Source organism: Carassius gibelio, chromosome A5 (assembly GCF_023724105.1).
Source record: "Carassius gibelio isolate Cgi1373 ecotype wild population from Czech Republic chromosome A5, carGib1.2-hapl.c, whole genome shotgun sequence".
NCBI lineage: Eukaryota > Metazoa > Chordata > Actinopteri > Cypriniformes > Cyprinidae > Carassius > Carassius gibelio.
In genome coordinates this window covers 36,342,016-36,367,689 of record NC_068375.1, presented here as the reverse complement: position 1 = coordinate 36,367,689, position 25,674 = coordinate 36,342,016, and the positions used below count along the sequence as shown (strand labels likewise).

At 34.8% G+C, this 25,674-nt stretch overlaps 2 protein-coding genes across 7 annotated transcripts in view; one reads left to right on the top strand and one right to left on the bottom strand.

The window, feature by feature from the left end:
• Positions 1-731: 731 nt before the first annotated feature.
• LOC128014523 (UDP-glucuronosyltransferase 2B15) lies at positions 732-7,532 on the top strand. Of its 4 annotated transcripts, XM_052598181.1 has the most exons (8): positions 733-1,587; positions 2,499-2,500; positions 2,800-3,424; positions 3,909-4,057; positions 5,993-6,124; positions 6,300-6,387; positions 6,522-6,744; positions 6,903-7,532. In XM_052598181.1, the coding sequence occupies exons 1-8, from the start codon at positions 855-857 to the stop codon at positions 7,183-7,185; spliced, it is 2,235 nt and encodes a 744-aa protein (XP_052454141.1). In that variant the 5' UTR covers positions 733-854; the 3' UTR covers positions 7,186-7,532. The 4 variants fall into 4 exon arrangements, with proteins under 4 accessions (XP_052454118.1, XP_052454141.1, XP_052454125.1 ...); XM_052598158.1 differs by lacking the exons at positions 2,499-2,500; positions 2,800-3,424; positions 3,909-4,057 and adding an exon at positions 1,883-2,031 and having other exon boundaries at positions 732-1,587; XM_052598165.1 differs by lacking the exons at positions 2,499-2,500; positions 2,800-3,424.
• A 2,926-nt stretch (positions 7,533-10,458) lies between these two features.
• LOC128014507 (cyclin-G-associated kinase) overlaps positions 10,459-25,674 on the bottom strand; it is a 37,847-nt gene continuing 22,631 nt past the window's right edge. Inside the window, exons 17-28 of one of the 3 annotated variants that reach the window (XM_052598137.1) lie at positions 25,494-25,611; positions 24,404-24,483; positions 24,104-24,297; positions 23,190-23,354; positions 21,619-22,044; positions 18,991-19,125; positions 18,676-18,816; positions 15,812-15,898; positions 15,492-15,731; positions 13,699-13,847; positions 13,434-13,610; positions 10,459-12,309 (exon numbers count right to left, since the gene is read on the bottom strand). In XM_052598137.1, the coding sequence (XP_052454097.1) occupies positions 12,208-12,309; positions 13,434-13,610; positions 13,699-13,847; positions 15,492-15,731; positions 15,812-15,898; positions 18,676-18,816; positions 18,991-19,125; positions 21,619-22,044; positions 23,190-23,354; positions 24,104-24,297; positions 24,404-24,483; positions 25,494-25,611 (2,014 nt within the window). In that variant the 3' untranslated portion in view covers positions 10,459-12,207. Of the gene's footprint in view, positions 12,310-13,433; positions 13,611-13,698; positions 13,848-15,491; positions 15,732-15,811; positions 15,899-18,675; positions 18,850-18,990; positions 19,126-21,618; positions 22,045-23,189; positions 23,355-24,103; positions 24,298-24,403; positions 24,484-25,493; positions 25,612-25,674 lie in introns of all 3 variants that reach the window. The other 2 variants (XM_052598129.1, XM_052598145.1) reach the window with 2 other exon arrangements.

Here is a 25,674-nt window from a genome sequence, read left to right as displayed (position 1 = left end):
CATGATATTGTGTCTAAATATATTTTATAAATATTTCTTATGTGACCCTGGAGCCAGTCGCTGGGGTATATTTCTAGCAATAGCCAACCCACCCCCCCCACCACCCCCAAAAAAAAAAAAAACATAGTATGGTCAAAATTATCAAATTTTCTTATATGCCCAAAATTCATTTGGATATTGTATAAAGATCATGTTCCATTAAGATATTTTGTAAATTTCCTACAGCAAATATATCAAAACTTTATTTTTGATTAGTAATATGAATTTCTAAGACCTTCAATTGGAAACTTCAAAGGTGATTTTCTCAGTATTTGGATTTTTCTTTTCACCCTCAGATTCCAGATTTTCAAATAGTTGTATCTCTGCCAAAGATTGTCCTATCCTAACAAACCATAATCCATAGCCTTACCCAAATCCATAGGCGACTTGCTGAAAAAACAAGCTCAAATCCACCCACTCCACTCATTCACTAAGTGGACTTTGTTAGTTTTTTCCCTTCCATTCAAAGTCGGTGGTTTTGCGATGCCATATAAGGAGAAAATGAACTTCACTGAACCTTGCATGCATCATTGTCTTGCAAAATCATGAATATGCAGAAACTGTAATGAGAACTTAAAGTTTTTTTGTCACTGTGAATGAGATACAGTGGGGCAAATGAATAAATATGATGCATTTTAATTTAGATAATATGTGTGTTTTTTCTAACAAATATTGAAAGCTATATGAACCTGCTTTACCGGTCTCTTTGACCTTTACTTTTAATGCTTTGTTGATTTATGAGTGCCATGACTTGTTAAAATCCATATACTAGGTTAATAATTACACCAGGCGGTACATGTTGATGCTGGACAAAGATGATCTCAGTCTATCTTGCAATCATGAGACTCGTCGGCTGTTTTCTTTCCCTGCTCATTGTATTCTGCCCTGCAGAATGTGGGAATGTTTTAGTATGGTATACGGAGGGCAGTCACTGGATCAATCTTAAGATTGTGTTGGAAACGTTGATTGACAGAGGACACAATGTAACAGTGCTGATGCCAGATGCTGCTCTCTTCATGAAAGCCAAAGAATCGGATCGCTTCTCCTTCCAGCACTTCAATGTGTCCACATCTGCACAGGACATGCAAGACTTCCTTGATGAACTTCTTCACTTCTCAGTGTATGAGATGGATCATTTAAACCTACTGCAGATTCAAATGAAATTCTACAATCTTGCTTCCAAACATCAGGATATGTCTATATCACAATGTAACGGCATTCTGAAATCACCAGAGTTGATGGACAAATTACGAGAAGGAAAGTTTGATGTTGTTCTGTCAGATCCGATCTACGCGTGCAGTGATATTGCGGCTGAAGTGCTGAACGTTCCCTTGGTTTTCACGTTCCGGTTCTCCTTAGCTCATACTGTAGAGCGAATATGTGGTCAGTTACCAGCTCCACCATCTTTTGTTCCTGGAGCCATGAGTAAACTCACGGACAAGATGAGCTTTACAGAACGAATCATCAATATGCTCTTCTACATTTCTCAAGATTTTTTTGCCACCATTGTTTGGAAAACATTTGACAACTATTACACTGAATATTTTGGTGAGTCAAAGGAAGGTTCTGGGGAGAATTTATATTTATGATTAAACCCAGAACATTCCTTCAAACACTGATCAGTGCACACTGACATTTGTCATCATAACATCTTGCACGTACAGAACGTAAGGGACACACTTGTATAGTCATGCTGACAGTCATCAAATGAAGGGGGTTTAGGGCTTTTCCCATCAGCCAAATAGTTTATTCATGATCACTCACGTGGAATTTGCATTTGTGTTGCTTATGTGCTGCAGATGCAATATATATTTAAGCATGTCTAAAGTACCCCTCTTTCCAGGACGGCCCACATCCTATTGTGAGATGATGGGTAAAGCTGATATCTGGTTAATCAGAACCTACTGGGACTTTGAGTTTCCACGGCCATTCCTGCCCAATTTCAAATACGTTGGAGGAATTCACTGCACTCCTGCCAAACCATTACCCAAGGTGCTTCTGTCTTCTTCTTCTTCTTCTTCTTTTTTTTTAACATTCTAACTCATTTACTGTTAATAAGAAAAAAGGATATCTGAATTTCACGAAACACACTTACAGATTACATTTTTTCACTGCAGTGAATTAGATGATCAGTGACCAGTCTGAATGGATTCTATTCAGTTAACTCAGTATTTCATAATTTCCGAAAATATTTATTAAGGGGTCATAGTATGCCACATGCACTTTTACAAGCTGTTTAAACTGAAATGTGTGTTAGCAGTGTGTGTACACAACCACTCTATAATGATAAAAATCCAACGAGTGTTTCTTTTTATCTACTCAAATCTTTGCCCCTTTCTCAAATCGAGCCTGTGTGATGTCACACATACAGGCCCCTCCCACGATAGTTTGATTGACAGTGATTAGACACGCCCTGAGTGTGCCGTCATCAGTCCTCCATTGTTTCACAACAGGAGCAGATGTAGGCAAGAATGACTCCTAATAGATTGAGGTGTTCTGTTGTTGGATATTGAAAGCTATATGAACCTGCTTTACCGGTCTCTTTGACCTTTACTTTTAATGCTTTGTTGATTTATGAGTGCCATGACTTGTTAAAATCCATATACTAGGTTAATAATTACACCAGGCGGTACATGTTGATGCTGGACAAAGATGATCTCAGTCTATCTTGCAATCATGAGACTCGTCGGCTGTTTTCTTTCCCTGCTCATTGTATTCTGCCCTGCAGAATGTGGGAATGTTTTAGTATGGTATACGGAGGGCAGTCACTGGATCAATCTTAAGATTGTGTTGGAAACGTTGATTGACAGAGGACACAATGTAACAGTGCTGATGCCAGATGCTGCTCTCTTCATGAAAGCCAAAGAATCGGATCGCTTCTCCTTCCAGCACTTCAATGTGTCCACATCTGCACAGGACATGCAAGACTTCCTTGATGAACTTCTTCACTTCTCAGTGTATGAGATGGATCATTTAAACCTACTGCAGATTCAAATGAAATTCTACAATCTTGCTTCCAAACATCAGGATATGTCTATATCACAATGTAACGGCATTCTGAAATCACCAGAGTTGATGGACAAATTACGAGAAGGAAAGTTTGATGTTGTTCTGTCAGATCCGATCTACGCGTGCAGTGATATTGCGGCTGAAGTGCTGAACGTTCCCTTGGTTTTCACGTTCCGGTTCTCCTTAGCTCATACTGTAGAGCGAATATGTGGTCAGTTACCAGCTCCACCATCTTTTGTTCCTGGAGCCATGAGTAAACTCACGGATAAGATGAGCTTTCCAGAACGAATCATCAATATGCTCTTCTACATTTCTCAAGATTTTTTTGCCTCTATTGTTTGGAAAACATTTGACAACTATTACACTGAATATTTTGGTGAGTCAAAGGAAGGTTCTGGGGAGAATTTATTGACAAGTCAATTCTGTCACTTCATGTAGTTTTAAACTGGATAATAATTAATTGATCAGGGAAAGCAGGTTCTGTTGCTGTTAAACACATTAATTATTATTATTTTATATATCTGGGCAACAAATTGAAATTATTTTCAAGGGTGGTCAACATGCCACAAATACAGATGATAGAGCTTATATTCATGATTAAACACAGAACGTTCCTTCAAACACTGATCAGTGCACACTGACATTTGCCATCATCACATCTTCCCCTTATGGAACGTAATGGACACACTTGTATAGTCATGCTGACAGTCATCAAATGAAGGTGGTTTAGGGATTTTCCAATCAGCCAATCAGTTTAGTCATGATGTCATACTTCACTCACGTGGAATTTGCATTTGTGTTTCTTATGTGCTGCAGATGCAATATATATTTAAGCATGTCTAAAGTACCCCTCTTTCCAGGACGGCCCACATCCTATTGTGAGATGATGGGTAAAGCTGATATCTGGTTAATCAGAACCTACTGGGACTTTGAGTTTCCACGGCCATTCCTGCCCAATTTCAAATACGTTGGAGGAATTCACTGCACTCCTGCCAAACCATTACCCAAGGTGCTTCTGTCTTCTTCTTCTTCTTCTTCTTCTTCTTCTTCTTCTTTTTTACATTCTAACTCATTTACTGTTAATAAGAAAAAAGGATATCTGAATTTCACGAAACACACTTACAGATTACATTTTTTCACTGCAGTGAATTAGATGATCAGTGACCAGTCTCAGTATTTCAGAATTTCCGAAAATATTTATTAAGGGGTCATAGTATGCCACATGCACTTTTACAAGCTGTTTAAACTGAAATGTGTGTTAGCAGTGTGTGTACACAACCACTCTATAATGATAAAAATCCAACGAGTGTTTCTTTTTATCTACTCAAATCTTTGCCCCTTTCTCAAATCGAGCCTGTGTGATGTCACACATACAGGCCCCTCCCACGATAGTTTGATTGACAGTGATTAGACACGCCCTGAGTGTGCCGTCATCAGTCCTCCATTGTTTCACAACAGGAGCAGATGTAGGCAAGAATGACTCCTAATAGATTGAGGTGTTCTGTTGTTGGATGTTATAATAAAAATAGCACTCTTCCTTTACTCCTGACATCTGAGCTGCTGAAGATGCAGTGGATTACATTAGTTTCTGAAGGGAATGTGCCTTGATCTATATAAACATTTATGTTCTTTTTATGTCAGCAGGGCTCATTAACATGTAAAGGAAAATGTTACAAAACAGCTTGCGCTAAAAGAACTGTTTTTGACAGGGTGTTGTTTTAAACTACCATTGAGAAATTTTAACTAATCTGTGTTCATCATATCAACTAGTGGAAAATGGGTATCCTATGACCCATTTAAAACAACTGGCTTATAAGAGTAAATTGTTCAGGAATCAAACTACACTATTCGTGCTGAATGTTTTTGATTCAGGAAAAAAAATGACTCAAGAATTTCATGTTTTTCAATATTTTCTAAATTTACTTTATTATAAGTAAATATGCTTTAAAATCATAAGATGTGATTTTGTGTAATTCAGTGTTACAAGCAAACACTAACAGCAAGGTACATTACTGTATTTTGTTAGTATTAACTGTTCATACATTGCACTTGAAAAAGAAGCTATTGTGGCTCTTTTTGGTGAATTAAATATGTATATTTTAAAATATATTTCCAAAAAAGTACAATATTAGGCTAAATGATTATATGTGATATCAAATAAGGGTAAGCACAAATGTAATCTAAATGTAATCCAAAAGTAATCAGATTACATGACCAAAAATGTATAATCTAAGAGATTGTATTACTGACTACAAAATGTTTCATGTAATCTGTAATCAGTAACAGACTACTATTCACAAGTAATCTACCCAGTTCTGCTCAGAGAGTGGCTCGAAGAGAGGGGCGGGGTGAGCAGAGCTCATTAACATTTAAAGGAAAATGTTACAAAACAGCTTGCTCTAAAAAAAGAGCTGTTTTTGACAGGGTAAAAAGGGGGTTGTTTTACACTACCATTGAGAAATTTTAACCAATCTATGTCCATCATATCAACTTGTGGAAAATGGGTATCCTATGACCCTTTTAAAACAACTGGCTTTTAAGAGTAAATTCTCAACTCCACTGTTTGTGCTGAATGTTTTTGATTCAGTAACAAAAAAATTTACTCAAGAATCATTTGTTCTTGAATTGGACTGTTCTGGTCACTTTGTATTTGGGAATCTCAATAGAAAGAACTTTCCTGCGATTATTCAGTGCTAGATTGTTTTAATTATACATATTTTTAACTGTATCTCATTCAGACCTGTTAAATATAATTTATTTTACCATATCACTGAAAGTTCAGTAGTTTGGGAGAAACTTAGTACTTGCATCAACTGCTTTTAGTAATATCAGTAGCGATATTATTTTACCTGAAATCTGCAGTGAGCTGTAACCTGTGACTGCATATTAAGTATTTTACATTTTGCGAAATATATTATGAAGTTCATGATGTTTTTTTGTATAGGACATGGAGGAGTTTGTACAGAGCTCAGGGGATGATGGGATTGTGGTCTTCAGTCTGGGGTCTATGATAGACAAAATGCCTAAAGAAACAAGCAATATGATCGCCTCCGCACTGGCACAGATTCCACAGAAGGTAACTGGCCATTGTTACAGTCTTTTCATCCATATATCATGACTGTATAAGCACTGTTTCTTGATGTGATTGTAATGAGGGAAAGTCATTTAGCTTTGTCACAATTCAATCTCAATGTAATTTATTTGCTATTTTCTGCTGATTAGTTGAGAGCGTGGTTGTATAAATGTTGCAGGTTTTATGGCGATATGGCGGAGAGCAGCCAGATACTCTTGGTGCAAACACCAGAATCTATAAGTGGATCCCTCAGAATGATTTATTGGGTTTGTGTTATAATTTGTGACTCGATACAACTTAAAAAAATAGTAAAATATTTTTTTATATATACAGAAAACTATTATTAAAAAGTAATATCTGCTACTGCTATTTGTTTACCCATGTTCGTCTCCTGATGCAGGTCACCCCAAAACCAGAGCATTCATCACTCATGGAGGCACTAATGGCATATATGAGGCCATTTATCATGGCGTTCCAATGATTGGGATCCCCTTGTTTGGTGACCAAGCTGATAATTTGGCCCATATAAAGGCCAAAGGTGCTGCTGTTGTCATGGATAACATCAAAACCACGCAGCCACAAGAACTGGTGGATGGACTCAATGCCGTCATTAATGATCCCTCGTAAGTCACTCATACCATTTGATTTACTATACAGTGATGTCAGTGCATATCAGGACTCTGGACTTCAGTCTAGATAAGATATTTTGAGGGCTTTATGTTCTCTCTGCATATGGACTATATACTCAGACATATAACAGCATTTGTCTTTGTCTCCTCAGGTATAAAGAGAATGCTATGCGTTTGTCCAGGATTCATCATGACAGACCAGTGAAGCCTTTGGATGAGGCTGTATTCTGGATTGAGTTTGTCATGCGCAATAAAGGTGCTAAACACCTGCGTGTCGAGGCCCACAACCTTACCTGGTTTCAGTACCACTGTCTGGATGTGTTCGCTTTTCTCCTCACTGTCCTGATTGTAGTCCTCTACGTCTTCTTTAAAATGTGCAAATTCTTTATAATGCGTTGCTGTTTTAGTTCAAAGAGGAAAACCAAAAAAGAGTAATGAAAATTTTGGAAAATACTTGTTTTTTTTTTTTGCTATGAAAATTATGTATCTTACCATGAGATGTCCATCCTAAGGTCCAGTAGCTGTCCTATTATTAACCCAACATCTCTATCGCTAACTTAAGCTATCATTAAGATGTGCCTCATCACCACCAGTGTTGGGGTAATGCATTACAAGTAGCGCAAGTTATCTAATCAGATTACTTTTTTCAGGTATCTAGTAAAGTAACGCATTACTTTTTAATTTACAAGAAAATATCTGTGCTGCTTTTTCAAAAAAGTAAGGCAATTAACTTAACCATACTAATAAGAAAAAAAATGACTTTAAATAAACTAACAATTGTGCTTCATTGTTTTTTTTTATTGCTGAAGAGTGTTCAGAATCAGAATGAATCAGAATGAATGAATGAGCTTTATTGCCAGGTATGTTTACACATACGAGGAATTTGTTTTCGTGACAGAAGCTCCGCAGTACAACAGAATGACAGCGACAGAACATAAAACACATAATAAAAGAATAAAAAATACAAATATGTAGACAGTGAATGACAATATACAAATGACAATTGTAGGCAGGTATATTACAAAGTGAAGTTATGTATGTACATATATATTGTGTGCAAAATTTAAGTGTATACTAAGTATGTGTGTTAGATAAATAAAGTGTGTGTGTATATAAATATAAAGTGTAGTGTGTTCGCCATTATTGTCAGCTGTTCATAAGATGGATTGCCTGAGGGAAGAAACTGGTCCTGTGTCTGGTCGTTCTAGTGCTCAGTGCTCTGTAGCGTCGACCAGATGGCAACAGTTCAAAGAGGGAGTGTGCTGGATGTGAGGGGTCCAGAGTGATTTTGACAGCCCTTTTTCTCACTCTGGATAAGAACTTTCTTCTCCTGTGTTCTACTGTACAGACGTGAATTTTCTTTTGCTTCAGCCTAAGGTTTATTCATTTCACTTTTTGGTGTGAAAGGACTGCTAGAACTTCTTATTTTAAAAACAACCACGCCCTGCTCATATTTAAAAAGTAACAAAAAAGTAATGTAATGCACTTGAAATAAACATAATACAGTAATTCTTAATTGCAATAATTCTCAACTATTTCCTCATTGATGCCACCTTTGGTTGTTTACCACCATACCAGTACATTTGAATTGAACTGACATGTTTTATAAATAAAACAATTTGTTTACTCTTCTGCAGATATATAACTGTAGTGTTTGTACTGTTTCAAACTCCACATTGTGGTAGTGCTAATATTGGCGGGTCTTGCACTTGATTTGCTTCATTAGTAATTTCTTCATTTGTCTCTGGATGAAACTGCCTGCTAACTATAATGCAAATTAAATATTCCACATGGCAGTTTGCGGTGAAATGGATGCAAAATCTGTAAAAAATATTATATATATATATATAATTTTTTTTTTTTAAATAACGTTTTTAATCATTAAGAACTTTACAAATATTTTGTTCCAAACAACGAAGAGGAAAAAAAAAATATATACTCGTTTAATTTATTCTGTAGTCATCGTTTTGAAGCGCGTGGCTGCCCCCTGTGACCATTGTAAATCACTACAACGGGACTTTTATTTTGAAGGCTATCTGCTGTAGTAGTGTACTTCACATCACGAACGAAAAGGTAAACTATCAACAAGCAAGCGAGCTCTTCCAGTGATCCTGTCCGTTTACCTTATATGGTCGGTTAAAACCCGAGATGATTAGAGAAGGTTTGCCGCATGATTGATGGTCTACATTTGAACTGTAGTCCATTTGAGATGGTTAGTTACGTTAACTGTTAAAACGGGTCATCCATTTATATAATCTAAATGAAATTCTTAATTACCTTTTTAAATTGGATTTAAGTTATACCTGTGAATTAGTTTTATAATTGTGTAACTGTTCTCGATTAAAGTTAAATTGTCTTTACAGCTTCGGAAATGTTTGTTGTAGTTGCATAATAAGAGCCCTATGGTCAATGATGATGTCACAGATCTGTGCATTCTGACGCAAATGATGCGCGAAGTTGCGTGAAACTGAGACCACTAATAAGCATACTGCTTGCTATTTAAAATGCATAGCTAACGATTTAACTGATCGACTTAAGTAAATGGGTATAGAAATATAGAGAACTTGAATGCTGTTCACCGATCTGCCAGAGCTGGTTATAGTAACTGATTACATATAATCTGATCCCAAAAATTAAGTTCTTCTAATTAGATAACATTTAATTTTAAAATACTGATAATCAGACTACAGTTATTTTTTTTTCTATATAGATTTTGCATTGTTTACATGCTTACACATTCATAAATAATTATGAAATAATTAATTCATAATTTATTGATTCTCCCTAATTAGTCAGGAGTCAGCATTTGACCACTGGATTTACAAAAAATAAGGTTTAATACGTTTTTCAACTTTGCATCAACTACTGATGAACACATAGATTTGTATTAGAATTATCACCTTTGTCTTTGACACATTCAAATGCACAAATTCACATTATTTCTTATTTACATGTAAAGCAGGCATTCCTAAACGCTTTTTTTTGTGCCATCTGAACTGCTTTAATCTAATATATTTGCTAGAAGTACCCCTGAGATTTGAAAATATTTAAATTATTATTGCTCATTGTTCTCTGACATTAGTTAATGGTCACATGGCATGCAGGTTAACAAATAAAATATTTCATTTGTTTATTAAGTGTTTTATTTCGGTTGATGTTATTTGACATTTTTATAATTTGTAATTTAAATAATTATCAACTGTCCATTAAACTCATGATCCCCATTTTGGGAAACCTTGACATAATGTTCAATGCACATCATGTTGTTAATTACAACGAAATATGATATATATATTTCCTTACTCTTCGTATGTTAATATCAATATTGTACAAGATTTTCCTATTTAAACAGTCAAAAGTAATCAAAAGTAGTCTGATTAGATTATCTAAAACGAGTAATGGATTAAGTTGCGGTCTACGATTTTACAAAAGTAACCTGACCAGATCTGCATACGGCAAAAATGTATTAGTAGTATGCTATTAAACAAATATTGCACTTTACTTTAAAGAAAATACACTCGATATAACCTAAATTCTCTAACATGAATTTGACTTAATTCACTCATCATTAGGTGACAAACGAATCAGATTTTATTCTCCTAATTTTGACTATTCTCAATGTATTGTCCTTCTTTCTTTCTTTCAATATGGCACTGTAATGCAGTTTCACTAATGACTAATTGCAATAAAAGAGACCGTCTAAACCCAAACCATGATTATGGTTTATTGGTCAAAATCTGAGAAAAGAAGACATGACAAAAATATCTTTAAGACCGTGGTGTTATGATTTTGTTCTGCATCGCAGGAGACAGCTGGTGAAAAACACTAGTGACATCCAAAGGAAAGCTGAGTGGGCTAAAAGAGAGAAAAGGTGTCTTAATAAAAGCTATTCACGCTCCACCAAAATGCAGCAGGATTGTTCATCTCTTGGGAAAGAGAAGTACTGTATATATTCCCAGAATACTTCAAATAGACTTAGATTCAGTCATCAATCAGAGCCCATTCAGCTTATTCACTGATTATACAACCGTGAAAAACTTTGAACAGCTGTGCCACATTCCAGGCTGAAACATTTATGATCGTTTATGACTTTGGTAGAGGGTGAATAAGCCAAACCGTGAAATGACAATCTGAACCAGCCCCTCAGTCCCTTTACCATATAATGGATGAACTCTCAGAAAGCAGTAACACACATGAAGGTTTTGGTTTTTAGTCTGACCGAATCGCCCCGTAAGCATCAGATATGAATAATCCCAGATTTACAGCAGGATACAAACCCTGTAGAATTTTTCTCTAAGAAATATTGCAAACTATTAGGTCTGTATATAAAAACCAACACTAATTTTCACCCTCACTTCATCGTCTATTATTAAGGTGTATCAGACATTTATTTATTCTTTTCAGTTAAGACACTACATTTGGCCTCATGTCCTGAGGGACTGGTGCAAACATTCTAGTGTCATTATTAAGAGATTATGGAAACAGAATATTGTGGAAAATATGATAAAGGTACAAGAATAATAATAAAAAAAGATTTACATTCCAGCAATAATCTTAAAAAGCACATTCATATTAGTAGATGCTTTGGAATGATTTTAGTTTTGGAAAACGCTAAGCTTGTGTGTTCCACCGTTTACAATAAATTTGATATTTTAGTCCTTCTTATATCCACCAGTTAGCCATGTACAGCTTTCAAAACAATAAATAAGACAGACATTTCTGATTGGTCCTTGAGAAAAAATAAAAAAAAGATATATGGAAAGCTCACAATTTTTGATGTTAAGTTTGTTTTCGGTCACTGAAATACACTTTGGGCTGCAGAAATTGAGCCTCGAACCCACAAATACACAAACATCTTCCCACAAGGTGCTTGGAAAGAATTAACACTAGAGATCAGCGAAAACTTGATCAAACTGAAGTGAAAGTGATGAAAAACCTTCACATCGTGGAGCACAGAAGTCAAAACCTCTGCTTGAGCTTTATATGAACATGATCCACCCCCAAACACACACACGTCGAGTCATTATTTACATCAGTTATTAACAAGCCACGCTGATCGAAAACAAAAAGTGAAAAAAGTGTGATGCATAGAATGGCAAGAAAAGAAAATCAGCATTAATCAGCATTTTGTCTTCATCCCAGAAACCATCTGTTGTGGAGCTCTTTTGAAGTGCAGGACACAGACTGTAGTCTCAGGTGTGTGTGTGTGTGTGTGTGAATGGTTTTTAATCATCTACAAATGACAAAAGGATGCTGGCATGTTCCCCTTTTGAAGGAGGAGAGATCCAGCGCCACAGGTCTCACTCTTCAGAAGAGTGCATCACAGTTTGGGAAGAGATTAGCCTGTTCCTCAAGCAGAACGAGGTCAGTTTTCTTCCTCGGACTGATCTCTCTCTCTCAGAGCGTGTCTGTGTGTATGGAGAGAGCGCTGTGCATCTGGCCGCTCACGGAGCACGCTCAGAACAGGGCTTTGGCTCCTTGGTTCTCAAACTCAGACCAGGCATCGCTCAGCTCCATGAAGATCATTTTAGCATACTGCTCGTACGGCTGACCTGTAGCCTGAAGACCAGAAAAAAAGTTATTTCTCCATAGTTCCTGAATACACGGATGAGAGTCACACCAACAGACTGTTATTAGAATATTCTTTAGCGCTGAATAAAAAGTCAGAATGAAATCAGAACTGAACCTCTTAATGTATGCTTTGGGATTTATAGTGAATGATTCGTCCATGCACATTAAACTACTTTTTCTTTTTTTTTTTGACCGTCAAAAATGACAAAGCTGCTTTTTATGACAATATGAATTAATATTTGTATTACTTCCTATACATTTGTAACCATATTTATTAATATATTGTTTTATTAATAATAAATATAATCATTAACATCATTAAATAAATTTATAAATATACCCCCCACTGATTGTTTGAAATTAAAATGTACAAATAAATCATAAACATGAATAAAATCAATAAACAAATACATACGTTTTATTTTATTGTTCTATAGACAGATATTTTTATTACTGTCAATAAATATATACAGTATTTAACAATATTCATATATTTTTTACTTTAATAATTAATTAATTGCTTAATATATAAAAAATATGTACAAAATAAATATTCTTGAATATAAAAAATTTACCGCAATACACGTCTGAAATGAAAAGAAAAAACACAAAAATGAAAATAAATAAAAAACAAATAAATAAACAATAAAAATAATAAACAATGAAAAAACAAAAAAAACATACATACAATTTTCATTTTATTCTTTTATTAGTATCGTCTATAATTTGCCTCCATATTATTTATTCATATATTGTTTCAATTAATATTTAATATATGGATTAACATTAATTATAACTAACATTTTGCTTTAATTATTATTATCTTGAAAAAAAAAAAGAACTTTCCCCAAATTCTCATGTCTGAAATAAAAAGAAAACTATAAAAAACAAACAACAAATAAAACAAAGTTGTTCCAGCAGAAAAAAAAGTATATTTTGGAGGCCATATTTTTGCATTGTGATGAAAAGATTAAATGCATGATGTGTGCACTGACAAACAACGTGCAATAAGACTTGAGGGTCAATTAAGAGTCAATTTTGAATTCATGTTGACTTTAGAACATATCGATTCACTGTTAGAAGAACGGTTTCTATGTGAATGTAAATCAAACCTTGTCTGGGTGCACAACAAGCACTGCCTTCCTGTAGACCTTCTTCACCTGGTCAGGGGTGACCAGATCTGCCATGTTGACGGGTCTCCAGCGGGTCTCTCCCTCCCACAGGACCGTGTGCAGCGTGGAGAGCAGCGCTCTGATGTTCCTCTCCTTCCCCTCGATCCAATCGAAGATCTAGCATACAAACAACAGCATCATCAAGCCCAAAGCACATCTACATGCAACTGTGTTCTTGAACGTAAATTCTGTTACACGGTCATACCTGAAGTTTAAGAGGGTCCATGTCTCTAGACAGCTCCTGTCTTCTCATCTCAGCAATAGTTCTGGGCATCTTCTTGTCAGTTTTGGAGCCGAAACCTTGTGTGGATAGAAGATCCTCAAAGTCATCTTCTTTCACTTTGGGCTTTGGACCTAAAGAGCACAAACAAACAGGCCGTGATGATGATTAATGCATTTAGTCCTGACAATCAGATATTTGAAACCAGTCATGTTCTCCAGGTTAATAAATCTAACTTACAGAGCACTGATGGTGGTTTAAACTACTCTTTTTATTCAGAATATGATAGAGCACTTCACACTTCTGAATTCTTTATTTCTCAGTTTCTGCATTTCCTAATGAGGATATTATTTCAAATCATGAAACAGGTTTGTATTGCCTGACTTTGCAATATTAATAATAGCACACTTGTCTCTTAGAAAGGCACATTTGACAGTAGCTTGAGTAAGAATGCATATTTATGTTCATTATCAAAAACCGTAACATCTGTCAAAATTGTAAAATCCTATTTTTTTATATGGTGAAATGTTATCATTCTGACTGTTTTAATTTCTGAATTTTATTCAAATGAACCATTGGGGTCTTCCATAGTAGCACACATTTAGATCTGGTGAGTTAAAACCACACATACAGCATCTCAGTACCATGCAAATATTGAAACTATATTGTTTCTGGGTATTTGTTTGAAAAACAGTAATCTAAATACATTTAGTATAAATGCACAAAAGCTTAGCTTAATCACAATAAAAAAACACAGTAATTATATTACATTACTCCTTTAATACCTAAAATACATCAACAATAATAATATAATACAATTGTACTACTATAAAATAATGCTCACTAAAAAACCCTCACAGATCGTCTGTTCAAGTCCTTTCAGATTTGATTTTGAAATGAAAAATCACTGATATCTGAGTGGGTGAGTTGTTCACTTCTTAATTAATCTTCCCATTAATATTTGTGGGGTTTTTTTTGGTACATTTTTTCTCACCCAATTTGTTGAGGAGGCACTGGCCCCTTGGAGGAAACGTGCCTTTAGAAATATATCCATACACTACCGGTCAAAAGTTGGGGATAACCTAACTTTGTTTTTTTTAAGTCTCTTCTGCTTAAGGCTGAAATGCATGAACAAATCATTAATTTAGCAAAATGTTATTAGAATATAAAATAATATAAATTGTTTCTAACTGTTTCTATTTTAGTATCCTCGAAATTCTCATGTATTTCGGTGATGCACAGCTGAATTTCCATCAGCTATTCCTTGTATAAAGTGTCACATGATCCTTAAGAAATCATTCTAGTATGCTGATTTATTATTAGAATTATCAATGTTGACAACAGTTGTGCTGCCAAATATTTTCTCAGGATTGTTTGATAAAAAGTACAAAATAACAGCATTTATTAAAAATATAAATATTTTCTAATAACATAAATCTTTGCTATCACTTCTTAACAAATTAACACATTGTTGCGGAATAAAAGTTAAAATGTCTTAAAAAAAAAAAAAAAAAAGAATAAAATTTACTGACCCCAAACTTTTGAACTGTAGTATATATTGTTAGAAAAGATCTCTATTTTAAGTAAATGCTCTTCTTTTAACTTTTTATTCATCAAAGAATCCTGAAAAAAGTATGACAGGTTCCAAAAAAATTAAAAGAATTAACCAGCACAAGTTTCCAGCACTGATAATAAATCAGTATATTAGAATGATTTCTGTTGTGCTGTTTAACCCAAGTTTTCATGCTCATTTGTTTCTTAAACTGGTGAAAGCGTACCAAACCCTGGCGCACGGATCCCCCTCTCTTCTCGTCCACTGATCACACTGAAGCTGGGCTTGAAGTTTGATTTGGCCGCTTGGGTTTGTGCTCTGGGTGCTGAGTTCGGAGGCATCCAGGGTTTGCTGGGGCCGGAGGAGGGCCGAGGAGCCTGCTGCCGCTGCTGACCTGAGTTCTTAGGGCCTCCTGCAGAGGGCGCCATTTTTAAACCTGAGCCAGAGAAACCAGTGCTGGCCGAGCCTGAACACAAATCAGTGATAGATACATGATACAAGTGATACGTGAGAAAGTGTTCTGGTAGAGAGTAAACACAAACATACCAGGCAGTGTTGAGCCCAGGTTACCCAGGTCTGCAAAGGGGTCAAAGCTCTGAGATTTGGCCTTTGAGAAAGATGAAACTCCTGAGGCTGCACAAACACAAAGTCAATGGGTTACAAAAGAAATGTTTGAGATGCTTTATAGACTGCTGCAACTGGATTGTGAGCAGTCTTATGATTTAACAAGAAATATGATTGGCTGGTAAACTTAGGAAATGTTTGACTGTATGACCCGAGTAATGGTTACTGGTTAAACGTTAGTGCTTTACAATAAGGTAACATCAGTTAACTATATTTGTTTATTTGTTTATTTAAATATGCGCTGTGAACCAGGGTTATTCAAAGTAAACTGAAACCATAAAAACATTTTAAAATAGTAAAAAAATAAAAACTAGTTTTCAAGGCAACATTTGTCAAGGCAATTAAAATATAAACTATTAAAAAAAAAAGAATAATTGTAACTATGACAATAAATATCTCGATACTTCAATAACAGCTGTGAACTAACATGGACATTTTTATTAACTAACATTAACAAAGTTTAATAAATGCTGTAAAAATATAGGTAATACATTATTTGTCCTTATTATGTTGCATGTACTTACTATAGTAATAGTATATAACAGTAAATAACACATAATTACAAGAAACTAACCTTAACCCTCTGGAGTCTAAGGGTATTTTTGGGGCCTTGAGAAGTTTTGTCATGCCCTGACATTTTTGCTTTTTTCAGTTTCTTATAAATATCTAAATGGGTAAAGTCTAATATCACTGTAATCAGCACAAACTGGGCTATAATAATATGTGAAATGCATGCATGTACAAGATTGTATTTTTGAGAAAAAAAATGTTATGCATGGTTAGTGAAAAACTAAAAATGTTAAATCACTTGAATAAGGCAATAAAACACATACATAAAATTGGTTGCCGGAAAAGTTGAGAACTGGAGCTTGTAGCCTAGAATTTTTCTTTCTGAATGATGTGAAAATCATCTTGTTTACTCACTCACAGAAAACAATATATTGATTTAAATTTTCTAAAACACTTTTTGTTGGTAAAAGTCATATGCGAGTAGGCGTCAACTATCATGAATATCATTGTGATTTACACCTGAGAAGACAAAGGCCTGCATAATGAGCTGCATAATGAGCCTCTCATTCAACTGTGCCAATGTGAGGGAGGACTTACAAGAAAGAATGTGAGAACAAAATAAAAGTATATAATTTTATGTGTGTAGTTTATTAAGAATATATTTAATTATCCCACAACATAATTTAATATCCACTTGGGGGAGCAGTTAAACAGTTTATTAGGGACAATCAAAGCTGACTTTCAATTTTTTTGGCATCCTTTCTCTAGTCACACAATCCTTCAGAAATCCTTTTAACAATCTTATTTTCTACCAAATAAACCCCATTTATTATTATTATTATTATTATTATTATTATTATTATTAATGTTGAAAAGAGCTGATAATATTTTTCAGGTTTTTTTAGGGGGAATAAATCGAAAGAACTGCATTGTTTTTACATTTGTTAGAGTTATCTCTATTTGTCACATTTATATTATTTACATCAAGCTTTTGAATGGTATAGTATTGTATATTGTTATTGAAACTTCATAATGTTTCACTTGATTATACATTTAGTCAGGAATTATAGTTTGGAAAAAGTATTTGGAAAAAGTCTAACTAGTAAAATGTTTACACGTTATGTGAAAACTAGTACAAATAAATAAAAAGAGACTTACTCATGTTTATGATCCCTGTTGAATAAAGTGCTTCATTCTTTTTTCTGAGGAAATCCATTTCTCAAATCCTCAACCACATCACATCTTTTTGGGGTGAATTATGTCTTAGTCCTCTCATCGCGAAGCAAACAGTAAAATAAAATAAAAACTTGAAGAAGAGTCTGGCTGCTTTTTCTTCTGTGTGGGCGTAATCAAGCCGCGCGCTTCAGTTTGAATCTGAATAGCGCGTTAAGCGCGGGGGCGTGGTCACATTAGATATAATGAGCGGAGATATGAAAAACAGACATTGCGTTGTTTTCATATGGATTACTTTATCTCAGAATATTTGTTTTCGGCAGCACTTTTTTAGTTTAAAAGTAGACATTTCAGGCTTTCTATAGATATCTCTCTCATGTCTCTTCGTTGAGTATTCACGGAGTTACAGTTCATTTTAATGACGTGTTTGTACATGACGATCTGCGGAGACAAAGACTGTAGACAGCGCACCTTGTTTGTTATCTTTATTTTATAAGTGCACAAAGGTTTTTTGTTATTATGTCTGTATCCAAAAAAAACTAGACCCTTTACAGATTCGATTGATGTATTGCTCTTATCTGTACGATTAAAACTGAGAGTGTAATTTAAGTTCTTTTCAGGGTTATCAGGTGAAAATGACTCAAAACGCATATATGCGTTAATCGACTCGAAAGGGTTAAACCAAACCCAGGAGCACTTTATTTTACAGTCCTGTTCTGCATGTACATACTAAGTATTCGTTATAGAAATTACAATAATTATGTACTGAACCCTGAACCTACCCTGAAACCTTAAACCTCACCCTAACCCATGTAATTACATTATATCATCCAATACTTTCTTATGTAAGCACAGGTAAGTGTACATACTGTAAAAAAAAAAAAAAAAAATTGGAGTAATTCCAAAACCTAGTCCTGTACTATGTACAATGTTAATAAATTTGACTTCATAGTTATACATTTATACTGTATCAACGACACCTTCAAATAAAGTGCAACCAAAATAAATTGCCCATGTCACTTAATTTTAATTAATGCATTAACAAATAATAAAATAGACTTTTCTTTTGTTTCGGTAATCTGAGTGAAGGTCTGATTGATTACCACTCATAGTAGGTTTGCTGGCAGCAGTGGTCATGTTACTAGTGGTGCTGGTTCCTCCTGTGCTCCAGTTTTCCCAGCCTCCTAACAGATCAGGCTGACTCGCTGATGATGTCATCTTCGGAGGCTCGCTTGCTAACTTATCTGGCGAAACATTTTCAGACACCCCGAGGTTTGCTTTGAAAACAGCACAGAACTACCCTCTCAGTAAACACAATTTCTGTGTCCATTTGAAAATGAGGCGATTATGTTTTATATTGAATAACATGTTTAGTATTCCAAAGTGTTGAATTATATGTAAATCAGAGCAGAACTCACTAAGGTTAAAGAGGCTGGAGTTAGATGCAGGAGGCGGAGCTTTGAACCCGCTGCTAGCACTGTCTGACCCCAGGAGGTCACCAAACAGATCGGACCCTGCAGAGGCTGACCCCACACCGAAGGGGTCAAAGAAGTCTACAGAAAGAAGTTCAGGATAATTTAGAAAACACATTAACAAAATGTAAAATAATAATAACAATAATATAGTATATTAATAACAAACAAATACATTTACAAACAACATGTCCAGGTGAAATTTTACCCCAACATTAAAAGAACAGAAAAGAAAAGAATATACAGTGGGTATAGAAAAGAATCACCGGCCTTTAAAATAATCACATTTTGTTGCTTTAGAGCCTGAAATGAAGACGGGCACAGGTTTTGTTTTATCCAGCTGTATTTAGCAACTTATAACATCCAAGTGATTCTTTTCTACACCCACTGTCTGTCTGTGTGTGTGTGTATCACATACATACATACATGCATAGATACACATATACATAGATACACATATACATACATACACATATATATATATATATATATATATATATATATATATATATATATATATATATATATATATATATATATATATTAGGGATGCACCGAAATTTCGGCCACCGAAAATTTTCGGCCGAAAATTGCCTTTTCGGTTTTCGGCCGATATACTTTTATCACCGAAACAGCACGGCCGAAATGTTGTGATGACGCAAACAGAAACCGCGACCTGCACGTGCACCTGCATCTGCATAGCAAAGACCACGAGCTCCACGCGACATTCACTTAACACCAGTGAGAACATTCTCTCTCTTCGTATTCCTTTATTCGCAGCACTAAAACGTCTCCTAACAAAGAGATTAAGACGGACCACGAAGTAAAAACAAAGAAAAGTACAGTCTTATAGAGTCTGTTAGCACACGTCTCACTGAGATCTTGTCGGATCCTCTGCACTTCATCGCGAATGTCCTTGATCCGCGTTATAATGACCATTACTTGGATGCGGAAATAAGGCAGCGCGCACGAGAAATGATCCAGGCCGCGCTGGATGCGGAGAACCCGCGTGGAGACGGAGAAGCGCCAATCGCAGGAGACAGATCAGAGCGCAGAAAAAAAGACTGATCTCTGCACCAGATGAGTGGCATGCACCATCGTTGTCTGATATGTTCAGTGGAATTCTGCAAGAAAGTGCTTCAAATAATAATAATACGTTGGCTATTTTGTTCTTTAGGCTACTATATATATATATATATATATACACATACACACACACACACACATACATAATATCAGATTTCAGTCATATTTCTGCTAGATTTCTGCTTTAATTTGATAAAAATGTTTATTTATGCCCTGGCCCAATTTAAATACACTCTCTCAAATATTTCTCAAATGTCAGGCAGATGACAGGCTCAACTGCTCAACAGCTAGATGGTTATCTGTCTGAAGTCCCCATCCCCAGAAGTGATAACAGTCTTGCCAACTGGAGAATTAATGCACTTTCTAGTCCTACATAGAAAAATTTCAAATGCACTTCACCTAAATGCACTTTGTTTTTATGAGAGAACTGTTCATTTTAAAACCTTTCTGCAGGCCAGTAGGCCTGTACATTATTATTAAATATACACATGAGTGGGATAAATTTTTAGTTTGAATTTTATTTTATACTGTGCATTGTTGCAATGTGATTAATAAATATTTAAATCATTTGTAATTATGTATTTTTATGTTTTTTTTTTAATAAGTTATGTAATTGTAATTATCTTTGAAACTTTAATATTAATTTATGCAATTGCAATGTCTTAATTTTAGTAAAGTTAGTACACGGTCATAGCAATCAATGCAATGGTACTAATAATTGGCATAATTTATTTCGGTGTTTCGGTCTTGGTTTTCTCTTTTTCGGTTTTGGCCAAGAATTTTCATTTCGGTGCATCCCTATATATATATATATAGCATAAATATAATAATTTAAGTGCAATTAATTTAATTAATTTATATGTCCTTGTTACCATAATGCATCTGTAATTTTCATTATTCTCAGTGATGATTCTACTTTCTGTAATGTAATAATAAAAATAATCCTATGGCAATATTTTCTATTTTTCTTTTTATCATGAGCTCTATTTGTTTGAATTGTCTTAATTTATTGTAATTTGTCTTAATATTTATTGATGTTGCTTTTCCCCCACACTGTATCATCAAGTCAATTCTATTTATATCACATTTTATATATATATATATATATATATATATATATATATATATATATATATATATATATATATATATATATATATATATATATATATATATATGTGAAGAGAATTTGAGATAAAATAATGTAAATGCAAAAATCATATTATTCCTAAAACATGCTTCGTTTACTTAAACCAAAATATTAATTTTAGATTTTTGGCTTTTATCTTTATCTACATGCATTTAATTTGTTGTCATTTTATTCAAAAGCAAGCAGCAGGAAATGTTACAAAGTACAAAGATGGTTCCACTGGAATAATATGGGGTCACAAGGGCTGCTCTAAGGCATAATGCTTAATGCAAACTTTTGGTGACCAGCTTTTTGTTACTAAATGCTACATTTAAACATTCACGTGAAGTCTCTCTTACCTTTGTTAGCGGTTGGTGCCGGCTGGCTGGATGTGCTGCTGAAGAACAGATCTTCCCCTGGACCTTCTCCCATCAGGTCTTCTGCGTTAGCTGAAGGCACAGTATTGGGTGCAGGGGCGAACAGGTCATTCAGTAAATCACTGTTACTGGAGGAACTTTTCAAACCGGTCTCATTCGCAATGCCCGGCTGAGCGGTGGCTGCTGGGGGACAGGGGTCAGAGTTCAGGCCGAGTAGGTCCTCTGTGTCGGGCTGAGGGTCAGGTGGTGTGGTTGTGAAGTCTGCCTCGAAGAGCGGTTCAGTGGTGTCACGTGACAGAGTCCCATCGATGGGGGCGGAGTAAGACACAGACTCCTCCTCCGATCCGCCACTCAAATCATCCTGGTCCTCCAATTGGCTGTCAGAACAATCAAACTGCCGACTGCTGTCTGTAAACACACCATAATACAATCCAGCTAATTCAAGTGCATAAAACATAATAAAGGCTGAAGAAAGAAATGCTTCGGTTGGCGAAAAGATGATGGTCCGAACACAAGTGACATAAAACAACTTTCTATGTAATAAATCACTATGGGGAACAAAATGTGCATAAAATTCTGAAAACAGGGTTTAATGCTTGCTTTTTCCCCCCGAGGATCACATGTGCCCCTAATTTGAAAAAATAACTATTCATTTAAAATAACGTATTTATATCTTAAACATTGAATCATATGTCAGATACAATTTACTGCACACCAAAAATACTAACACTAACCAGCAAAGTTCTCCGGGACTCCAATTTTGAAATGTCTTTACCAATTCAAGGTGCTTTATCCATTAGTCTATTTTGACTTTGAAATGTGCAGCACTCACATTTATTTAATTAAATCACAGCATGAAGTTTAATAATCACATAAAGCTGTATCAAAATTCCTGTTTTCAAGCCCCAAATATAAGACCATCTTAAAAGACTTTTGCTTAGGTATTTTTAAGATACTTAAGACTTTATGACCTTAAATTTTAATTTAAGACTTTTTAGGGACCCACTTTTTATTTGCACACATGCTCCTAAATACACAGTACAGTTCACACACACATCTATAGTTAGTCATAAATGCAAGTCAAATGCACTGTTGAGCTCTGTTATATTACAATTATTCAATAAACTTAGATAGGAGGAAATATTTTAATATTATGAAAAGTTACACACTACACCTTTAATGTTCACAAAACTTCACAACAAGGTTCCCCTTTTGTTGTTATTAATTAACTGCATTCGAAAACATGAACAAACAATGATAATAATGTTAATTTTAACATTCATTCCAACCTTTACTAATACATTATAAAAATCAAAAGTTGTATCTGTTTATGTTATTGAATTGATTTTTACATGTTTATATTATTTAATGGATTTTTATGTTTATATTATTTAATGGATTTTTACATTTGATGTTAACAAAGATGAATGAATACTGTATTTGTGTATGTATTTCTCATAGTGAGTTTATGTTAGTTAATGTGGGAAACCATGAAAAAGTCTATGGATTATGTGTGCTCATTTGCATAGAAATGTTATGAATGTACTGTATACCTTCCCAGTCAAGCATCTGGAAGAAGTTGTTGGCATTGGTGTCTGTGCTCTGAGGAGAAGGGGAGTCCTCCTCGGTCTGTGGCCCTTCAGGCGAGCGCTCCGGCTGGGCCGGTTCAGAGCTGTAACAGGCTGTTGATCCAGGCTGACGTGGAAGTTCTGGTTTACCTGATCAACCAGAAAGATTGAGAACAAACATCTCAAGTTAAAACTAATTGGAAATCTGCAACATAACATCGATGAGAAACAAGAAACAAGGTATCTGCAGAGTTTTAAAATTATAGTCCTTTTTAAGATTTTAAATAACTTGAAATGTATTAGTGCATATGAAATAAAGGATGGTTTATATTGTATTTGGTATATTTAAAGAAATGCAACACTAAATTAAATTTATGCATTTAGCAGACGCTTTTATCCAAAGCGACTTACAGTGCATTCAGGCTATCAATTTTTACCTAACGTGTTCAATATACAGATTATTGTGACAAAACTAATAAAATCTGTATATTGAATGTTTTAAATAATGTTATTAGTCTTTACTTCCTTTGACAGAGTGTGATTAAGTTCTAGATATAGTTTATTGTGTAACCGAAATACAATTTTGTATCATAATGCGTTAATTATAAACAAGCCTAAATATATAAACAAGATCAAATATAATGATTCATAATATAAACTAAATAAAGCAAACCCTGTCCTAATCGATCAACAGTGGATCAAAAGCAATCAGTATTCACTGATCTTGGTCTTTATATGTTTAATAATCACAATAGGCTGTATTTCAGTTCCTGTTTTTCTGTGTCTATTCGATTCCATTTCTGTGCCCAATTCTAAACCATTTTGGATATTTAAGACACAAACTGAACCTGATACATTTTAAGACTATTTAAGGACATGTGAGAACCCTGAAACCTCACCAAATTTGGTCAGGATCTCTTGCTGTTCATCTCGGCTGGAGAAAAGGATCTTGGGATTGAGTCCTTTGGTGGGAAAATTTTCCCAAGGCGGAGTCTTGCTGCTAGGGAGATCCTGAGGCTCCACCTCCACATTTACATGTACCTGGAAGAGGTCGGGGTATTTCTCTTGGATGTCACACGCATCGAGATCATACCTGCAAACACACACAGCACCACCATCTTAAAAGAGCAGCACAATCTGACATAAAACTGAATGTGAAACTGATGTGAGATCATTCGTGAGAGTGAAGTGAAACTTACTTTGCAAATTTGACAGTGGAGGCATTTCTGGGCACAAACCCAGTATGGAACTGAATCTGAAACATCTTCATGGAAGCCATCTACAAAAACCACAACACAGCAATGACTAAGAAGCATTGACAAAATATGAACAGTGGGTGCACTAGACTTCAAGGGCTTTCAGTGTGAAGATCTGTTGGAAGCAAGTAATAGAATAGAATAGAAAGAATATACATCACTGTAGGTGAAATTAAAAAAAATGACCAGCCCATTAATATTTCTTATTGTCCAAAAAACATTTTTATGGACTATTTTTAATTTCATATCAAAGGGTATATTTAGGGCAAAAAAACAAAACAAAAACAATACAATATGCAATTAAAAGTAACATACATTACAACATACAAATTATACTTCATAAGACATAATAATAATAAAATATTTAATGGAAATAATTGTATAATTTCTATCAGTTATTAAAGATTTTATATAGTTGTTCATGTAGTCATTTTATATATATATATATATATATATAAATAAATTATTACATTAACAGCTATATAAAATCTGTGATAATATAAATCAATCTATGTGTTTTTCATGTTAAATTAATTATCCCCATTTATCCATTGCATTTTGTGGCAAAACAAAAAACACTAAACTTGTAATCAAATGCAACAAATCTCACAAACATCAAACTTTTTTTTTTTAAATGTAATCTTAATGTTGTTCTATTTTAATTTTATTTTGGTGGCTTTAAAAGGGTATAATTATGACATACGAGGTACAATTTGTAAAAGAGATGCACAATAATTTTTTTTTATATTTATTTACCATATTTTTAATTGCTCTGGGTTAATTGGGAAGAGACGCTCTGTAAAAGATGCACAATGGTATATTTGTCTTCGATTTGATTTGCTCAAATTGTCAGTAGGGGTTAAACTACTGTTCTTACATCATAACCCATTAATGCCATTAATATCATAATAATGCAATTCCTAATAAATTTACCGGCTAACTGGTGCGTAACATTTTACTCGCATCTGTTAATTTCTGCTTAGAAACGTGTACTGGGAAGATATTGGCAACTATGGGTCACTGTGAGTCTTACTTTGGCCTGCAGGCGTCCGCCCAGCGTTGCACGTGAATGATAAATCACGATCAGCACGTCTCCCTGCACCGTTATATTCAGAGGAATCTCCGCTCGCCCGTCCTCCATCTTAAAATCCCTGCAGAAACGGCAAAAGTAGTTAGAGATGCAGACACTAGGTTTATATTTTTTCAATAATGCC

Excerpts from the sequence above, each read along its gene's own strand:
- LOC128014523 (XM_052598181.1), top strand. The coding sequence starts at position 855 with ATGATCTCAGTCTATCTTGCAATCATGAGACTCGTCGGCTGTTTTCTT. Across the intron at positions 3,425-3,908 it reads CTATTACACTGAATATTTTG|GACGGCCCACATCCTATTGT; the intron begins GTGAGTCAAAGG and ends CCCTCTTTCCAG. Across the intron at positions 6,388-6,521 it reads CCCTCAGAATGATTTATTGG|GTCACCCCAAAACCAGAGCA; the intron begins GTTTGTGTTATA and ends CTCCTGATGCAG.